Source organism: Corylus avellana, chromosome ca1, assembly GCF_901000735.1.
Source record: "Corylus avellana chromosome ca1, CavTom2PMs-1.0".
Lineage (NCBI taxonomy): Eukaryota > Viridiplantae > Streptophyta > Magnoliopsida > Fagales > Betulaceae > Corylus > Corylus avellana.
Window position 1 is genome coordinate 1,064,410 of NC_081541.1, and position 17,018 is coordinate 1,081,427.

General features: G+C 36.3%; 2 protein-coding genes across 2 annotated transcripts; one reads left to right on the forward strand and one right to left on the reverse strand.

The window, feature by feature from the left end:
* Positions 1-212: 212 nt before the first annotated feature.
* LOC132162286 (pre-mRNA-splicing factor ATP-dependent RNA helicase DEAH10-like) lies at positions 213-7,938 on the reverse strand. Its single transcript, XM_059572541.1, has 13 exons — positions 7,679-7,938; positions 7,510-7,556; positions 7,336-7,416; positions 7,031-7,247; positions 6,157-6,562; positions 5,353-5,556; positions 4,597-4,757; positions 3,915-4,100; positions 2,745-2,976; positions 2,039-2,238; positions 1,743-1,877; positions 1,306-1,511; positions 213-885 (listed from the first exon to the last, which is right to left on the reverse strand). The coding sequence occupies exons 1-12, from the start codon at positions 7,783-7,785 to the stop codon at positions 1,328-1,330; spliced, it is 2,160 nt and encodes a 719-aa protein (XP_059428524.1). The 5' UTR covers positions 7,786-7,938; the 3' UTR covers positions 213-885; positions 1,306-1,327.
* Positions 7,939-10,303: 2,365 nt separating this feature from the next.
* On the forward strand, positions 10,304-15,763 carry LOC132167717 (CMP-sialic acid transporter 1). The gene is made up of 8 exons (XM_059578732.1): positions 10,304-10,463; positions 10,805-10,888; positions 10,976-11,190; positions 11,352-11,430; positions 12,564-12,733; positions 13,147-13,333; positions 15,090-15,167; positions 15,273-15,763. The coding sequence occupies exons 1-8, from the start codon at positions 10,413-10,415 to the stop codon at positions 15,402-15,404; spliced, it is 996 nt and encodes a 331-aa protein (XP_059434715.1). The 5' UTR covers positions 10,304-10,412; the 3' UTR covers positions 15,405-15,763.
* Positions 15,764-17,018: the final 1,255 nt, after the last annotated feature.

Sequence of the window (17,018 nt, forward strand, 5' to 3'; positions counted from 1 at the left end):
TCGAATCATTCAAATAGTCAGTTATATCATTTATGCTTCCTGTGGGTATTTAATGTAGGAATTATATGTCACCTTCACACTTCCAATGCAAGTGGCCATGGCCAATTGAGTGAAATAGAAAAGAAAATCAGCTGTCAATCATAGGCACACAATTTGTTCCAGCATCCTTATCTCAGCATTCAAGGGTTAGAAACTTCCTTTACTCTCCGCTATTTTGATTTAAGATCTTATTTTTCAATTTGATGTTTAGATTCATTCTACATTTCAAAACCTCTATTGAGATTTTAGTCAAATAGCTAACAAAAAAAAGTGTGAAATACTATTATAAACGAAAAGAAAAATTATTATATAATTAAGATACATCACCAGCACTCAACAACAATTTCTCTCTTCCTAAAACAGAAAATGAAATCTGAAACTCATTCCTAGTCTCTTGCAAAGCTTTTTGACTGATGACTCGGTTACTCACCAATGCTCAAGGCTGCCACAACCCCCATTTAGATGAGCAGTAATTTGTGTAATTAACTGAAACATGTACACGTCCCTAAGAAGGTAAAAGGGACTCAAGAAAGCTGCAACTTATTCAGTCTGCTGATATATGCCTATAAGCAACAGCCATGCTTGTTCTCACATATTATGATACAGACATAGGTGTTAGACAGTACCTCCGGCCACCTTCTAAAAAAGTTGTTCAATGTGATAGTTGTGGCACATGAGCAGCCAGAAATCCCTGTCCGGACAAGATTGAAAGCCAGTGCCAAACCGGACAACGAGCCATCATATTCTAGCTTCCAGGAAGATTTCCATCAAAAAACAGCCACTCCTCTCAACAATTAAGCAACAAATATCACGCTACAGAATGTCAATTCTCTATTCTCTTTTCCCCTGTTGCAGTAGAGAAACCAAAACATTAAACCGCTGCATCCAACATGATTTAAAAGTCAAGGATTGGCATCAAGTCATGTTTTGCGTTTTAACCAAGGTGATTCGTGAGTAACTCTTAAGAATTTAGGTATTATATCTAGATTATAATTCCTATTATTGTTAAAAAAAAAAAGGTAATGACTTGATTAGTACAGTAAATCTCCGACCAAGTTACTCTCCTGACATCAGAAAGCTAATATGGTAAGCAACTTCCCATGCCTGCACCGGTTTGAAAAAAGTAGCTTTGAGTTGGGACCCGTGCAGGTACAACATGGTCAGATTATATTCATGATAAATTAAGCATGCCAAGAGTGAACAACATAAAATTAATGAGCCCAACCCACAAACTGTTAAATGAACAGAGAGAATTCGTGATCTTACCAGTTAGTATTGACACCAAGATTTAATTTTGCATGCAATAATATTGAGGAGCCAGCTCAGCTAACCACAAGTAATCGATTTTAGTTATGTTGCGGATATACTTGTGATTTGTTTGGACTAGTTCGTTGAAAACTATGCACTCTGGTTTTGCCTGGAATAACACAGAAGAAGGGTGGATCTGCACCACCTGACCACTTGCCAAAGCCCTGTCATTTAATCAGGTAAGCATGAGAAGTCTAATTGAGAATGGAGCATTATAAACTAACCAAAAATACAAACATGTGACAAGTGAAAGTCGAATATATTGACTAGCCATCAAACAACAGGAACATCTTCAAATGTGATGTAGACCTCATTAAAAGGCATAAAGAGAAGTGGAACTATAAGATCTGCCAGATGCATTTCAACATCATTCGTGTCAAGTTTACACTTAATACCTGTATGTTCCCTCAGGCTGCTTCAAAGCTGCATTGAGGAAAAATGAAGCAGCAAGACATCTGCAGAACTGAAGCATGTCATCTCCACAAGAAGCAAGACGAAGACCCATTTGTTCAACATTCCCCCGAATTTGACTGCAATAAAGCACCTAATATACTTAAGGATGGAGATCTGGGGTAAACTAAAATGGATCAGATATTAATGATCTTCTGAATGGTGAAACCATTTTGGTACATTTCTGGGAACAAAACCTAAAAAATACACATAACTCTGACAAGGATAAAAGACAGCCAACCTGTGGACGTCACGAGCGTGCCTCAGGGAACGACTATTGATAAAATTTTCCTTGCACCACTTTCTCAGAATTTTTTCATTTTTCTCTTTACTAAGACCCACTGTTCTCTTCTCCAAGAACTCATTAGATGCGCGATATACATTAACCAACGTGAGGTGGTCTCCCTCTGGACATGAAAAGCATTTCATTGCAGTTCTTGCCTGACCAATACCAGAAAAACATGGCAGAAAAAATTACTACATGCCCATATGCCTGACAACAATAAAGCAACAAGGCTAAGGAGCTGCAGTAGTCCTCTCTATATTGAGATAATATACACCGAAATGGGTGATAACAAATCAATATAAAAAAATTCCACAAATTATTTAAGCTATGAACAACTCATTCCATAATTACTGCCTAAACTAAAATTCCCATCACTCATTGAAGCATTAATCTCCCACTAAACAGATCTACATGATATTAGTACTGTGTCCTTCAAGACCCTTTGCTAATAATCATTATATCTAATAGCAAACCAAACAGAACCATCTAACATATGGATTAAATTCTTGCTCATTACCACTTGCTTGTATTACTTATCATGTGACTAATTAAAAATAGTATTAAGTATTCATTCAGTCACAGTCATATCATTGCCCAACTATAAGATCAATGAAAATATCATCACGAGCACATTAGAAGTAGCAATTTCCATGCAATATACCTCTTCTAATTTTTCACGAGGGGCATAAAAAATAGATTCCACTGAGAGCATCGCAACAGTTATCAACATTTCTTCCAAGCAGTTGAACTGACTAGCCAGGATAAGAGCTCTTGAATAAATAGGGTCTAGGGGGAGCTGAGCCATTTGATGGCCAACAGGATCTGAAAGTTTACATTCATCTGTTAAAGCACCTAGTAAGAACAACTGCTCCAATGATTTGACAATAGATGCCCTGTCCGAACATGCAAAAAAAAAAAAATCATGTACCAATAGACATCTTTGAAAGATAATAAAGCAAAAGTTTAGTAACAATAGAACAAATTAATAGATGCAATTAAAACACCTAGATGCCTTCTAGGAAACAATACAGGTCCCATGAGAAAGCACCATACAGAAGACTACCAAAGCATATCACAAAAACCACAATCTGGTTTGAAAAACAAATCCAACCATTAAAGATGTTCACTTGATAATGATGATTCCAATAATCACCAGCTATAATGGATCCGCAACTGCTGGAATTGACCCAATTATAATAGATAAACAGGCAGATTTAAGCTTCTGAACCAACCAAACGATCTAACATTTTCAACCAATTTTTACTTCCTAAAATTTATGATACATTTTCCAAATGAATTAATAGGCTGGCCTCATGGTTTTTCTTCAATGGAGCTAACGGAGAGAGTAATGCTATACATACTCCCACTTCTATACACTTATTTCTCCACACCCATAGGTGGCTTTTAAAACCACCGTTAAATTTGGGATGGATTTTTATTAGATTTTAATCTAATAGTGATTTTAAAAGCTACCAATGGGTGTAGAAAAGTGGGTGTACAAAAGTGGGAGTATGTGTAGCAAAAATCTGACCGAGAAGATCCATGTGGCCAATTATAGTCCAAGTCAAGCCTTACTCCTAGGGTCAAGTCATAATATTACACAAAAATGGTGCACCCACATATGCAAAAGGTAAAGAAAAATGATGAACCATCTGCCTGCGAGTGTTTCAAATTTCTAGTTTTCATGACTTTTTTTTTAAATCTTTTTCTTTCTTTTCTGGATAGATGTTTCTCTTGTATACTTCCTGTGTACCCTTTGCGTTTTTAATGAAGTCCATTTACTTAACAAAAGAAGAAGACGAAGAATGATGAACCATCTACAAATATTTACCTTGAAGGTTTCTCCATGAAGTCAAACCCAAGAATATCATTGACACCCAAAGACTTGAGCTGCAAAATGACATTAGCAAGGTTGCACCGCTTGATCTCAGGCTTTGTTGAATCCTCAAGTTTCTCAAATTCACTCTCTGGGTAGAGACGAAAGCACTTTCCAGGTCCTTCACGCCCTGCACGTCCACTGCAGTAGGAAATCAGTAATCATCCTGGATTATTCCTTTTTGGACATCCTTCTGAGTATCCAGGGATATACCAATCTAACGGTGGATCATAACATAAAAAACAGGAGGAGGAAACACATATTCATCCATGGAGATGAAGATGATTAATATGGGGTAGGGTGCACATGGTTGGTATCCAAATTCAAACTATTAGTGCAAGTCACAAACTTTTTGGCAAACAAGACCTCATATGAATTGAAAAGGAAGTCCAACTATGGTGACAGGTTGCGTTAATTAACAAGACTTTTTAAGAAAAACGCCAAATTGGCAGTGACAGGTGTCGGTAACTAACAAGCAATATCTCTTATTAAGTGAAAAGGGACACTTAACCAGTGGAGAAGGATGTTGTTAACTTTAATAAATATGCACGCAAGAGACCATCATACAAACTCAATATATTCAGATTTGTATATAATTATTCACTTAGAACCACCAAGCATGATCAAATATGCCTACCTCCTCTGAAGAGCTTGTGCTTTAGATGTTGGGACGATGATCAAAGATTCCATCCCTTTGACCGGATCATAGGAGCGTGCTTTTACAAATCCAGGATCTATAACATACCTGATTCCAGGTATTGTCACTGATGTCTCAGCAATATTTGTTGCTAATATTACCTAAAAAACCAGTCATGGACAGAGAATGAAAGAATAATTACTAATTTTTCCTGGTAATTTAAAGTTTTACCCAAAATAAACAGCCATCATGAACAGAATGACAATTTAGGAATAAAATAAATAACACTGAAGTAAAACTACAAGATAATCCCTACATTTCAAGTATAGTAAGGAATTTTGTACATGGAACTATAACAAAGAGCTCAAAGCGTCTTTTCTTTTTGATAAGTAGGAGCTAAAAGCATCTTGAAATATATTATAGCATCATGAGGGATGAAGCAGGCTGTCTAACCAACCAGTGCTGTCATTTTCACCTTCACTTATGTGGGTTCTACAAATCTAATGGTTGATTTAAAATATATATATATATATATATATATATATATATATATGGAGAAGGATGGGAGAACAACAAAAGTAGATACTCTAACATTTCTCTATCTAAAAATATGATCACACTTCCCAAAATCAGATAAACTTGATCAAGTCATAGATCTTACAAATCAATGAGCATTAAATTAAACATATACTTCATCAATCATCTACACATATGCATGATACACTAAATAAAAGCTCACATGCAACATAACTCTACCTTACGGAAACCGGCTGGAGCAGGTGCAAACACTCGCATTTGCTTTTCTGACGGAAGAGCTGAAAATATGGGAGCAGTTAACAGCTTTCGACTGCCTTCAGGTAACTGTTGAAGTCGCTCTTTGACAAGTCTTTCAACCGATTCAATCTCTTCTTGCCCGGTCAAAAATACAAGTATATCACCAGGTCTCTCCTCCAGATGAATCTAACAAGATAAAAACAACAAACACTTTTCTGATGCCATATAGGAACTCTATCGATGAATCATCTTAGAAAGATTGCATACTTTCAGAGTCAGCTGAATTCATGTCAAGATAGGAAAAAGATTGGATTTCACCAATTGTATTAGGATAATACTAGACATCCCAACACTTTTTCCCAAATTCTTTTTCCCAAATGATCTGGTCCATTCAATAAATAAAAAGATTTTTATTTTCTTTTTTCTTAAATGAATATGGGGTCCAGATCATTTGAGAAAGGGAATTTGGGAAAAAAGTGTTGGGATGCTTAGCAGCCCTCATTGTATTAATACAAATCTTGTAGGTAGAACTTAACTTTACATGATAGATTCACACCAAATACATGCATGGATAGTAAATACATCCAAATTATCTAATTTAACTAGATAATTATGTGTATATAATTATGATATTGAACACTAATGCTTAAGATAATGTTAAAAAAAAAAAATTGTCAAGATCAAATAAAACTCAAATCATCAAAGAAACTCGGTGGAAAAATTAGAGCAGCTTGCATGCAGAAGTTGGTCAAATCGAAACACAAAAGAAGAGAGCTATTTAACAACCTGTAATATGGTAATTAAGGTTGCATCTACATAATCTGGCTCAGCATGATGAGTGTAAAATATATCTACTGGAAACTGTCGCCCTTGGATGTGAACAGCTCTTGCACCACCAAAGTACTCGGAGAAACCACGCGCATCCAAGCTGGCAGACATGATGATTAACTTCAACGGAGGGAATTTTCTGCCTTGGCATTGCTTGAGAAAAATACCATTGTCTTTATCTGACAGAGTGCCATTATTTTCCTTCTTTTTTTCAATATTAAGGCGGTCATTGAAAGATTTTGACCTTGCTTTTTGTACATTTTTAAGCAAGCCCAGCAACACATCAGTGTGGACAGTCCTCTCATGAGCTTCGTCAACAATGATGACTGAATACCTAGAGAGATATGGATCCAATAATGCTTCCCTGTAAGTGCATCGAAACTCTTATCAGTTCACACACAGGAGCAAAGCTCATAAAAAGGGTCTCCTAGACAAACCCTACTGTGACTAAACATTGAATTTAATATTTTGAACCTTCTTAAGGTCTCCTAGATAAACCCTATCATTTAGGCTAGGGATAAATTATAGTAATAAATAATTTCAAAACTTTCGCCAGCATATTTTATGATCTGCTATTACTTATTGAAAGCTATCCCCTTTGTCAAATATAACACATAATCCACATCTCCAGAAGCATCCAGGTCCTGACAATACTACAAAACTAATATCCACACTGATTTTCAAAAGGGCCACACCAGCCAACAGCAATATATTTATTGAAAAAAAAAAAAAAGTATCAAATATGCTATCACATAGTTTAAAAGTTTAACAACGAAACAAACAGTATGATGCACAATGACATACTGCAAACGAAGTGGCGCATACTTTCTACCTCAGTAGCAATCCATCTGTCATGTATTTGATCCTCGTTGAGCCAGACGTCACATCCTCAAATCTAATGGAGTACCCAACCCTTTGGCCCAACTCCACACCACATTCCTCAGCAACCCGTTTTGCGACAGTGACAGCCGCAACACGCCTAGGTTGAGTAATCCCAATAGTCTTCCCATCCCGACAAAATCCCGCATTAAATAGAAACTGTGGCAACTCTACAGGAAAAATTACACTGAAAACATTAATAGAAAAACTCATCCCCATAAAACGTAATACATATGCAAAAGGATATGATAAACATACGGGTAGTTTTTCCACTTCCAGTTTCACCAACAATAATCAGAGTATCATTGTTTCGGACCTCACCCGCTAGCCGTTTCTCAACTAAGAAAAGAAAACACCACTAATAAGCAAATTTCTGATAACAGACACAAACTAAAACAGCAAAAAAGAAACCAGCAACTGTGAAACCAATACCGGAAGCGATCGGAAGAGACTTTCTATGCTCCGCAATCTTTTGCTTCCTGCATTACAGTCAAAATCACATAATTTTTCTACGTTTAACCCATAATTTTTCTCAGCCACCAAACAGAAACCACGCAAATATATGTAAATGTGTGTTTTGGAATAAGGTTGAATTTTTGACCTGGAAAAGGCGGGGTCGACCTTGCGGTCGTCGATAGTGAACTTGGCGCTAAGTTTGTGGCGGTTGTCGGTGGAGTTTCTGAGTCCTCCTTGAGCCATTGAGGGCATCGCAATCTTAAAACCCTTGTATTCTTCAAAAAAGCCTCAAATTGACGAATTAAGGTTCACCGGTTTCTAGCAGAAGTCATGGTTTGTGTAAGTAACGGTGGATGCCGGAAAGGTCGAGTCGGATTGCGGTATGTCAATTTGCTGTAATTTTGCTCATCAAGAATCGACCTACTTCTTTGGGTCATGCCCGTTGGATTCATCTTGGGTTGAGTCCACGGGCTTCTGTTTTTAATCCTTTTTGGGCCTCAACCATGTGTTTGCTTTGCTCTTTGAAACTTCGAGAGAATACATATAGTTAAGAGAAATGTTAGGGAGTCAAACAAGTGAACTTATAAAATTTTTTAAATTTACATGGCAAGACTGTGAGTGGCAGACAAATAAAAGAGAATTGCATTTTTTTTTAATTTAAAAACCATTGCCACGTCAATTTCAAATTATTATTTTTTTGGAAATTATTACACTAAAAACCATTTTTTCTATAATTATTAGACAAAAGACCAAACAAAATAAAAAATCAAAGGCTATTAGTGACCTGTTCCTTAAGACTAATCTAACAACATTAGGCGTATAATAAGCATAGCCAGCTGATCATGGACTCCCTGCCCAAAGGTTAATCTAAATCTTTGTCAAACTATCACTCAACCCTATTTAAAAGATGGTCTACTTTTTCTTTTCTTTTTTTGACAAAAAAGAAAAGAAAAAGTTAAGAGGCTATCACGGCAGCTCATTAGAATAAACGTGAGATGATGGTGTGGTATTTAATATTTTTTTAATTGAATTACATAATATTAATGGTTGCTGTTCGAGAAGATTGTAGCTTCCATGTCATAAAGTTTGTTAATGTATTTTGATGATATTTTTTGCTTTTAATTAAAAAAGTGTTTTAATGTAACGAAAATCATATTTATATTTTATGTTTAAAAGTTGTTTGTTTTTGTTTTGGAAATAAAAAGCAAAACAACATTTTTAACATTTTTAACCGGCACAAAGAATTTTGAAGCAATTTCGTAGTGTATAGTGACGTCTCTAAGAAGGGATTAAGGTGTGTGCTTATACAAAATGGTAATGTTATTGCTTACGCTTCACGCCAACTAAAGACTTACGAGCAAAACTATCCTACGCATGACTTGTAGTTGGCAGCGATTGTGTTTGCATTAAAGATCTGAAGGCACTACTAATAATCCATATATTAAATATACTATATACTATAATATATGTATGATATTAAAATTATAATGATACATAACACATGAGACCAAGCACGTGCATTGCATGTGCCGTCTCAACTAGTCACATACAAAAGTGCAAATGTTAATAATTTCAAAGAAAAATACCAAAAGAGTTAATAATTTCAATAAAGAAGAATGCAGAAAGAACTCTATCAATAATTTAAATGACCATTGCAGGCCAATTCAAACTAATAAATAACAATATTTAATTAAAATATATATATATATATATATATATATATATATATATATATATATATATATATATTGTTATTTAATAACTTCTAAAAAGTAGCTCTTTTAGAGGGAAATTCTCCCTAATAGCAAAAGAATTGGGGACGACATTTAGAGATGTTTTTCTCTGTGATGTTTTCACAAGGAGAGCACATCATCTCTCTTTGCAGAGCCACAAAGAGTTCTGTGCACAAAGAAAGGATTCCCTCATTCAGTGAAAAAGGCTTGCATGTTTTCCTTGTGAAAGCATCACACCTCTTTATCCATCTCTCTCCCCACGTGAAATGCCTTTACACGTGCCAACCCAACTAGTAAACTTAAAAGCATATTAATAAATTTAAAATAAATACTATGTTCTTGATTAGGCAATCGAACCAACAAACAGGTTGTTTTCCTAGTTTAGTTGCCAATCAATTTTTAAACATTACTCATTGCAAAACCACGTCCCCTTTTGGTGCTTTGTTGATTTTTCATTTTCAACAGCTGCATTTTGCACCAAAAAATTCAGAACAACATATTTAGTTTTAGAAAGGGAAAAAAAAAAAAAAAAGAAGGGAAAATATTTTCTCAAGAAATTGAAGCTAAAAAAATTGAGAAATCTATGTAACTACTTAATTTGTAGAAGAAAAAATTCGGATAAAATTAAAAACACATGTAAGAAAAATGCCCACACTCTAGAATAAGCATAGCCAGTCGATGACCCGACCCGATTCAAGACACCATAACTCGTCCAGTAAACTCTAGACGGCTCTATAAGGTGCACAAATCTCAGACTACCCTACACAAACTTTATCAATATTACTCTCACCTCATCATAGAGTTCTCCATTCACACCTCATACTAACTTGGGCATCAGAGTCCCCTCAGCCCTGTAGAGCCGATGAGTTTTTAATGGTTTTTACATTTTTTTTTTTTTGCAAGCGAATCTCCTCCCTAAAAGTGGCTCGGGGTTAATGCTGGTTCCTGCACCAACAAATTAAAGTAATTAATCATATAATCACAACACTTTTTTTATTTTTTTCTCCAAAAAAAAAATAAAAAGCCCTTTCTATTTTAGCAATAAAATTCTGAGCCCCGTCATCGGCACTGAACTCTCTAAGCTAGCTGGCCACAGCGCTACGCAGACTGCAAGAACCGCCAAAAACGACGACGTAGAAGTTCACGATGCAGTGGTACTTCGTTGCGGCGCTCCTCACCGTTCTCACAAGCTCTCAGGTCAGCCAGCGAAAACCCTAGAACCCTCTTTACACAATCACCGCTCGATTCGTCACAATTTCATCCATTTTTGTGTGTGCACTTGGTCATTGCATAGATCTCTTTTATTCACTGCTCCGAAGTTTGAATTCGCATTCCATTAGATTCATTGTTCATTTCCATGTCTAAAACTTCATACATTCATATTAGTTGTGCCAATTTGTACCAATTTGTACCAATTTCATTTATTCTGATGCTTATAGCGAAGGAAGTGTCATTTTTGGCAAAATTTGTTGCTTAATGTTGTCTGATTAAATACTAATTAAGAATTTGAAAGAGATTGATGTTTTTGTATGTGACAGGGGATTTTGACAACTCTGTCTCAAAGTAATGGACGGTATTTGTACGACTATGCAACTGTTCCTTTTCTTGCAGAGGTTTTTAAGGTGATTTTCAAGCTAAATTGTTTGATTAAATTGTGCAAATACGGAATTGGAGTCGTAATCGTTAATCTTATTCATGTTTAAGTACAGCTAGTGGTTTCTAGTATACTTCTATGGCGAGAGTGCCGGGTATCGTCGTCTCCAAGGATGACCACGGAGTGGAAAACCGTGCGCTTATATCCCATTCCTTCGATGATATATCTAATTCATAACAATGTTCAGTTTGCTACACTAACTTATGTGGATACATCGACGTATCAGATTATGGGTAATCTGAAGATTGTAACCACTGGCATATTGTTCAGGTGTGCCTACATTGTGCTTTTTGGGGTCACGTATATTCTGATGTTTTGTGATTTTGGTTGGGCTGTAACTGTTTTAGTTTCTTTTATTACTTTCTGACTAGGATTAATGTTTTGTGTGATCTAGAGTCTTGTTGTTAATTTACTGATTATATCATGCTCAGGCTATTCCTGAGGAGGAAGCTGTCTAATCTACAATGGATGGCTATTATTCTATTAGCTGTTGGAACAACCACAAGCCAGGTGATAAGTTGGAATTATTTTATAGAGTAATTGAAGCTGGTTTCATACTTGAAACTGTGGATTCTTGCATGTTCATTATCTATATTGGTCTGATCATTTTAGTGATGTGATAATTGTGTTGGAGATTAATGTTTTTAGAAGGATGATCTTCTTGCCAATTCTGAAATATACTTGAATTAATGAGAGCATTCAGAGGCAGCTTTCTGTGTGGTGTTTATATGGTACTCCTTATAGGGGACTGAAACCTGCATCGGCTGAATCCACTTGAAATAATGTATTATCTGTATCTTTAATAATTCCGCATTCATACATATAACCTTTTCTTTTAAGTGTTCTTACCTCTTCCTCTTTGTTTCAATTGGTCTCAAATGGGTAATTAAAAGGAAGCCTGGAAAATCAGGAGTTGGGCTAATCAAGATATCATGCGAAGACAGTTGCCTTTTTCATTTTCTTTTCATTCATAAAGTTGGTCATTACTCTAACATGGATGCAGGGTTTGGTAAGGACTACTATGGTTTGCCTGAGATCTTTCAAATATGATCTCCACAATTTAAATGTTTAGTAATATTGTAGAAGGACTTTTGGTGCATATCTCTCTGGTGATTGAAATACTTCCTCTGTAGGCTGTGATGGTGTAACCTTAAATTGAATCACGAAGCAAACTTCCAGTTTCTATTATAACGTTCTAGACAGTTCACGAATTTCTTCTTCATTTTTTTCTGCCTATTGCACAAATCATGTGAAGTGCTGTGAGCATTATTTGGTTCTAAAGTTTTCAACAACACACTTACTGCTTTGTATATCATATTCTTTCATAAAGATAACCCACATTGTTGCTGTGAGCATTATATATCACAGTTCCCTTGTTGCAGTATTTTGGTTGCTTATTTTATATCAAGTCATTTCTATGCATTTGGAAGTATTGTAAAGAAAAGTCTTCTACTATCACCTTGATCAACTGTGCTTGATATAACATTCTATATGAATAACAATCTATTATGTCCAAACGTTTGTTCCTTTCTTTTCACAAAGGTGATGACAAACTTAACTAAGATTCTTGAGTAACGCCTCTTATCTAAGCTAATTATTTATGTAACAATGTAGTTGAATTATTTTCTTTTCAATTATTGTAGATAAAAGGTTGTGGAGAAGCTTTGTGCGACTCTTTATTCTCAGCACCAATCCAAGGCTATATGTTGGGAATCCTATCTGCTTGTTTATCAGCATTGGCAGGGGTTTACACGGAGTTTTTAATGAAGAAGAACAATGATAGCTTGTATTGGCAGAATGTACAATTATATACGTAGGGATCTTTTCTCCACACACCATCTTGCTTGTTCAATGGTACATCATTTACGTAATATCCATCTGCATTTTTGAGTAGCTGCCATTGCAAATCTCACCCCAGAAATCTTTCATTATTGGAGTTCTTGAAAGATGTTAGCCCTTAAGTGTCCTCCCATATACTGCAATGATTATTATAAAGTGTTACCCTGTTTACAGTCCTTTTAAAATCGAAAAGGGAAATATTGTATCATGAATGTTATGGCAGTTCATCAAAATTATCATAAAATATTTGCTATGACATAGAATTTCCTTTCTTCTGAGATATTATCCACTTGAAGTGTTTTTTTATTATGCTTTCATGTGTTAACTCTCTCTTTGTTAAGTGTATCCACTACACCAGTAAATCTTCAGACAATGATTCTTTCTCAGGTTCGGTGCAATTTTCAATTTGGCACGGCTTCTTGTGGATGATTTTAGAGGTGGATTTGAGAACGGTCCTTGGTGGCACCGGATTTTCAATGGTTATAGTATTACAACTTGGATGGTAGTGTTAAACCTTGGATCCACAGGCTTGCTAGTTTCATGGTTAATGAAGTATGCTGACAATATTGTGAAGGTGATTGCTTTTACATTTAGACTAACATCCATAGTTTTGTTATCATATTTCTTCAAAGCTTTCATCACTAACATATCCACGAAGAAATGCATATTGCTGAAGTATCCTATTAGTTCCTCCTTCTTCATATATATATATATATTTTTTTTCGTTTTTCCTCTGATTTTATGTAACCTTTTAGATGCTTTTTGTTTAGGAGTCTATTAAGCCACATTAGCATTGTAAGAATACAAATAATTGAACTTTAAACTATTCTATAATTTTGTTGACCATCCCAAAGAATGCTCTCTTATTCAATGAAGGACTACGTTTCCTCTGTGGCTTATGTGGAAACTACTAATATGAAAGTTGCTTGAAGAAAGGTTCTTGCGCGTCTTTGTACTATTCTCAAAGTCAACAGTTTTTGAATTTGACCCTATGTATTTGTCATAATGCTTTCAAACTATTGGTCCTAGGGAAATTTTCCTGTTACAATCTGTGTTGTACTTTCTCATGATCAAGAGAGATGCCAATCTCACCTTTAATGTGCTCTTTTGTCCCGAGCTTACCACTTCAGTAGAAGTATTTCATCACTTTTGGGGGGGTTAGTGTATTTCAATACTGGACCTAATGATTTGCAAATGTAGACCTTTTTCCTTTTAACTGGGATATAAGATTTTTGAGGGTTTAAGCCCAAGGGGTTTGCTCAAGTGATAAGAGCTTTGGTCTTCTTTGTGGTAATCCATGAGGTCTAAGGTTCGAATCCCCTTGGGTGCAAACAATTCCTTGGGGCCAGTCCACCGGCGAAGCCGGAGTATTACCCAATTCGTGTGGAGGAGACGCTTTACACAGGTTCGGGGTTTACCTGACAAGGGCGGGTACACAAAGTGACCTGCCTTGGAAGGGTTCCTCGTTATAAAAAAAATAAAAAATAAAAAAATAAATAAAAAAAAAAAAAAAAAAGATTTTTGAGGGAAAAGGGTGATGTTATTTGTGGGCCTTCCCATTCAGGAACCAGAAGCCTGACGTTGGTTGTTGGCTAGCCTGTCCTTAGTGGCTATAAGCCATTGCTATCTTAGTCATAATTACTTTGGAACCTGCTACTATGGGCTGTAGTCCTGAGATCATTTGGGCTTCAGAGTTTTCTCTTCCTCCATTGTGGTTAGATTAGGTCCTTTCTTATCTGGTAGCTTTTGGGTTTTGGCTGCTTAGTTCTTACAAACAACCTTAATACTATGGAGTTATTTCATATTTTCTTTTCCAAGTACTTGTTTTTGTTATCTTACACCTGATGTATGTGAACCGATAACAGTACATTTTTCCAATATAATTTGTGACAACTGTCCAATAAACTGTTAAAACGGCTGAGAAAACTTAGCCTATCAGGTGGCAAAACTGCCATGTCAGGTACAGAAATTCTGCAGACAAGTGGTGAATTCATTTAGGGCAAGGTTTCATGTCTGTGGACCAACCAATTGATGTACTTTCTTCTCTTATCCCTCTTTTGGAGTAAGAAATCTTTTCATATAAGTTACTTGCAATTCAATCTTTACCCTAAGCAGAGTAGCTGTGTGGAAAGATTTTTCTTAGTAACTGTATGGCAAGACGAGGACACAAGCAGAGTTATTTACAAATTTTTCTAGGTACCCATGTAGAGGATGTCTTATGATGTATTGCTAACGCTGGAGCTTTGGAATCTAACTTGTACCCAATATGGGCAGATAGATCAACTAATGTGTTTTCTTCTTTTACTGCTGTTTACATGCGCCAATATCAGGTGTATTCCACATCAATGGCTATGCTGCTTACAATGGTTTTATCCGTATACCTTTTCAATTTCAAGCCTGCGCTGCAGGTAAGTTGCCATGCACTTTAAAGTCCTTGAGCTCCTCTCTATATCTCATGCCAGTGAGTATTTACATGATTAATGATCCTTTTTTTTTTGGTTACCTTGCTGCAGCTTTTCTTGGGTATTATTATCTGTATGATGTCATTACACATGTATTTTGCCCCTCCAAACATGCTGTTGGATTTGCCATCAACCACTAAAGCAGCTCCTGAGAGTCTAAAAGAAATTTATGTTGAACGATGAACAGATTCCTGATGTTCTCTTTTCATGGAAACCAATGCTTTTGTCAGATCCCGAGTGAAAGTTGCTCCTAACTTGATGAAATGCTGTAACTGGAATATAGTTGAGAGGGGATACCTCCTGTTGTCCATGAAGAAGCATCTGCAACTGGAAACCATCCTGTAGACATCTGAGTTCCTGGCCTGCAATTGCCGTCAAAGAGAACAATTCCCTCACTGACAATTACTGTCCCAAAGTTGTGAGAGAACAAATTTGTTCCATTATTACATGAATAGACTGATGTAGATTCGTCTCTTAAATTCTTTTCCCAATGTGTACTGAATATAGTAGTTCAAAATCATATTCCTCCTCTGTTTTTTTCATACATGATCACTAAAGAATGGCAGCAAGAAATTTTTGAGTATCGGATCGGATTCTCTGAATCAAGTGTCTTCGGCTCTGCATTGTTTCTGTGTATATCCTGGAATCTGCTTGATGCTCAAATTTGGTATGACAGGTTGATGTACTTAGAAATTTGTCTGCCTTTGTAGAATATAAAGAATTTTGGTCCTTCCACATGTATGTTTCCCCTTCAAACATGCTGGTAGATTTGCCATCACCTGCTAAAGCAGCTCCTGAGAGACCAAAATAAGTTTCTGTTGAGAAGCACATATTTCTGATGCAGGAAACTCTTGCTTTTGTTAAGTGCTCACTGGAAGATTTGCCCCTAACTTGCATTGGAAGATTATAGGGAGTTTAATACACACGCGGCAATATCTATGGAGAAGCATATGCAGATGGAATCAGTTCCATCTTCTAGTAATCCAGATTCTGCTTAAATCATAGAAATGCTTAAGAAGGTTGCTTGGGAATCAGATTCTTTGGTTCTGCTTTGTTCATGTTGTGTATACTGAAATTTGCTATATATGGTATGAGACTATAATTGGCAGTTGTATCTAAAAATTTTAGAGAAATATGCAGAGAGTTTTCTCTCTAGGTTTGAAACACTAGAGGAGAAGGAGGGAGTTCTTCAAGTCGTTCATTAGACTGTGGAGGAATTTTTAACATTGGTTTGGCTGATTACGAGACTTTGTCTGTGAATCAAATGGCGGAAGATCTAACAAGATTGCGGGGGAGTTTCTCTCTCTTGGCGGAGGAAAGCAATGAGGTGAAGATCGCAAATCAAAAGTTAACAGGATTATCATCGCGGGGAAAATCCTTTTTGGTGGGAAAACCACTAGCGGATCGGATTGTGGGAAAAGAAAGCATCAAAAAGACTCTGATTAAGGGATGGAGGCCTTCGGGTTTTATTTCTTTCATAGTCTTGGGTGACAACCTGTTTTTGATTGAATTTGAGTATGAATAGGATAAATCGAGAGTCTTGGAAGGGCGACCATGGGTTTTCGAAGGAAGTTTATTCTCCATAGAAGACTTTGATGGTCTAACTCCTCCAACTGAAATAGCTTTTGAACAGGCGGTGTTCTGGATACGAATGTTCAATTTACTGTTGGCATGCATGGGGCTGGAGGTAGGCACCCAAATCGGATCTACACTGGGTTTGGCTGAGGCAGTGGAAACCGACGATGAAGGTGGAGGCTGGGGAGAGTTCTTGAGAGTCTGGATCAAGTTTGACTTGAC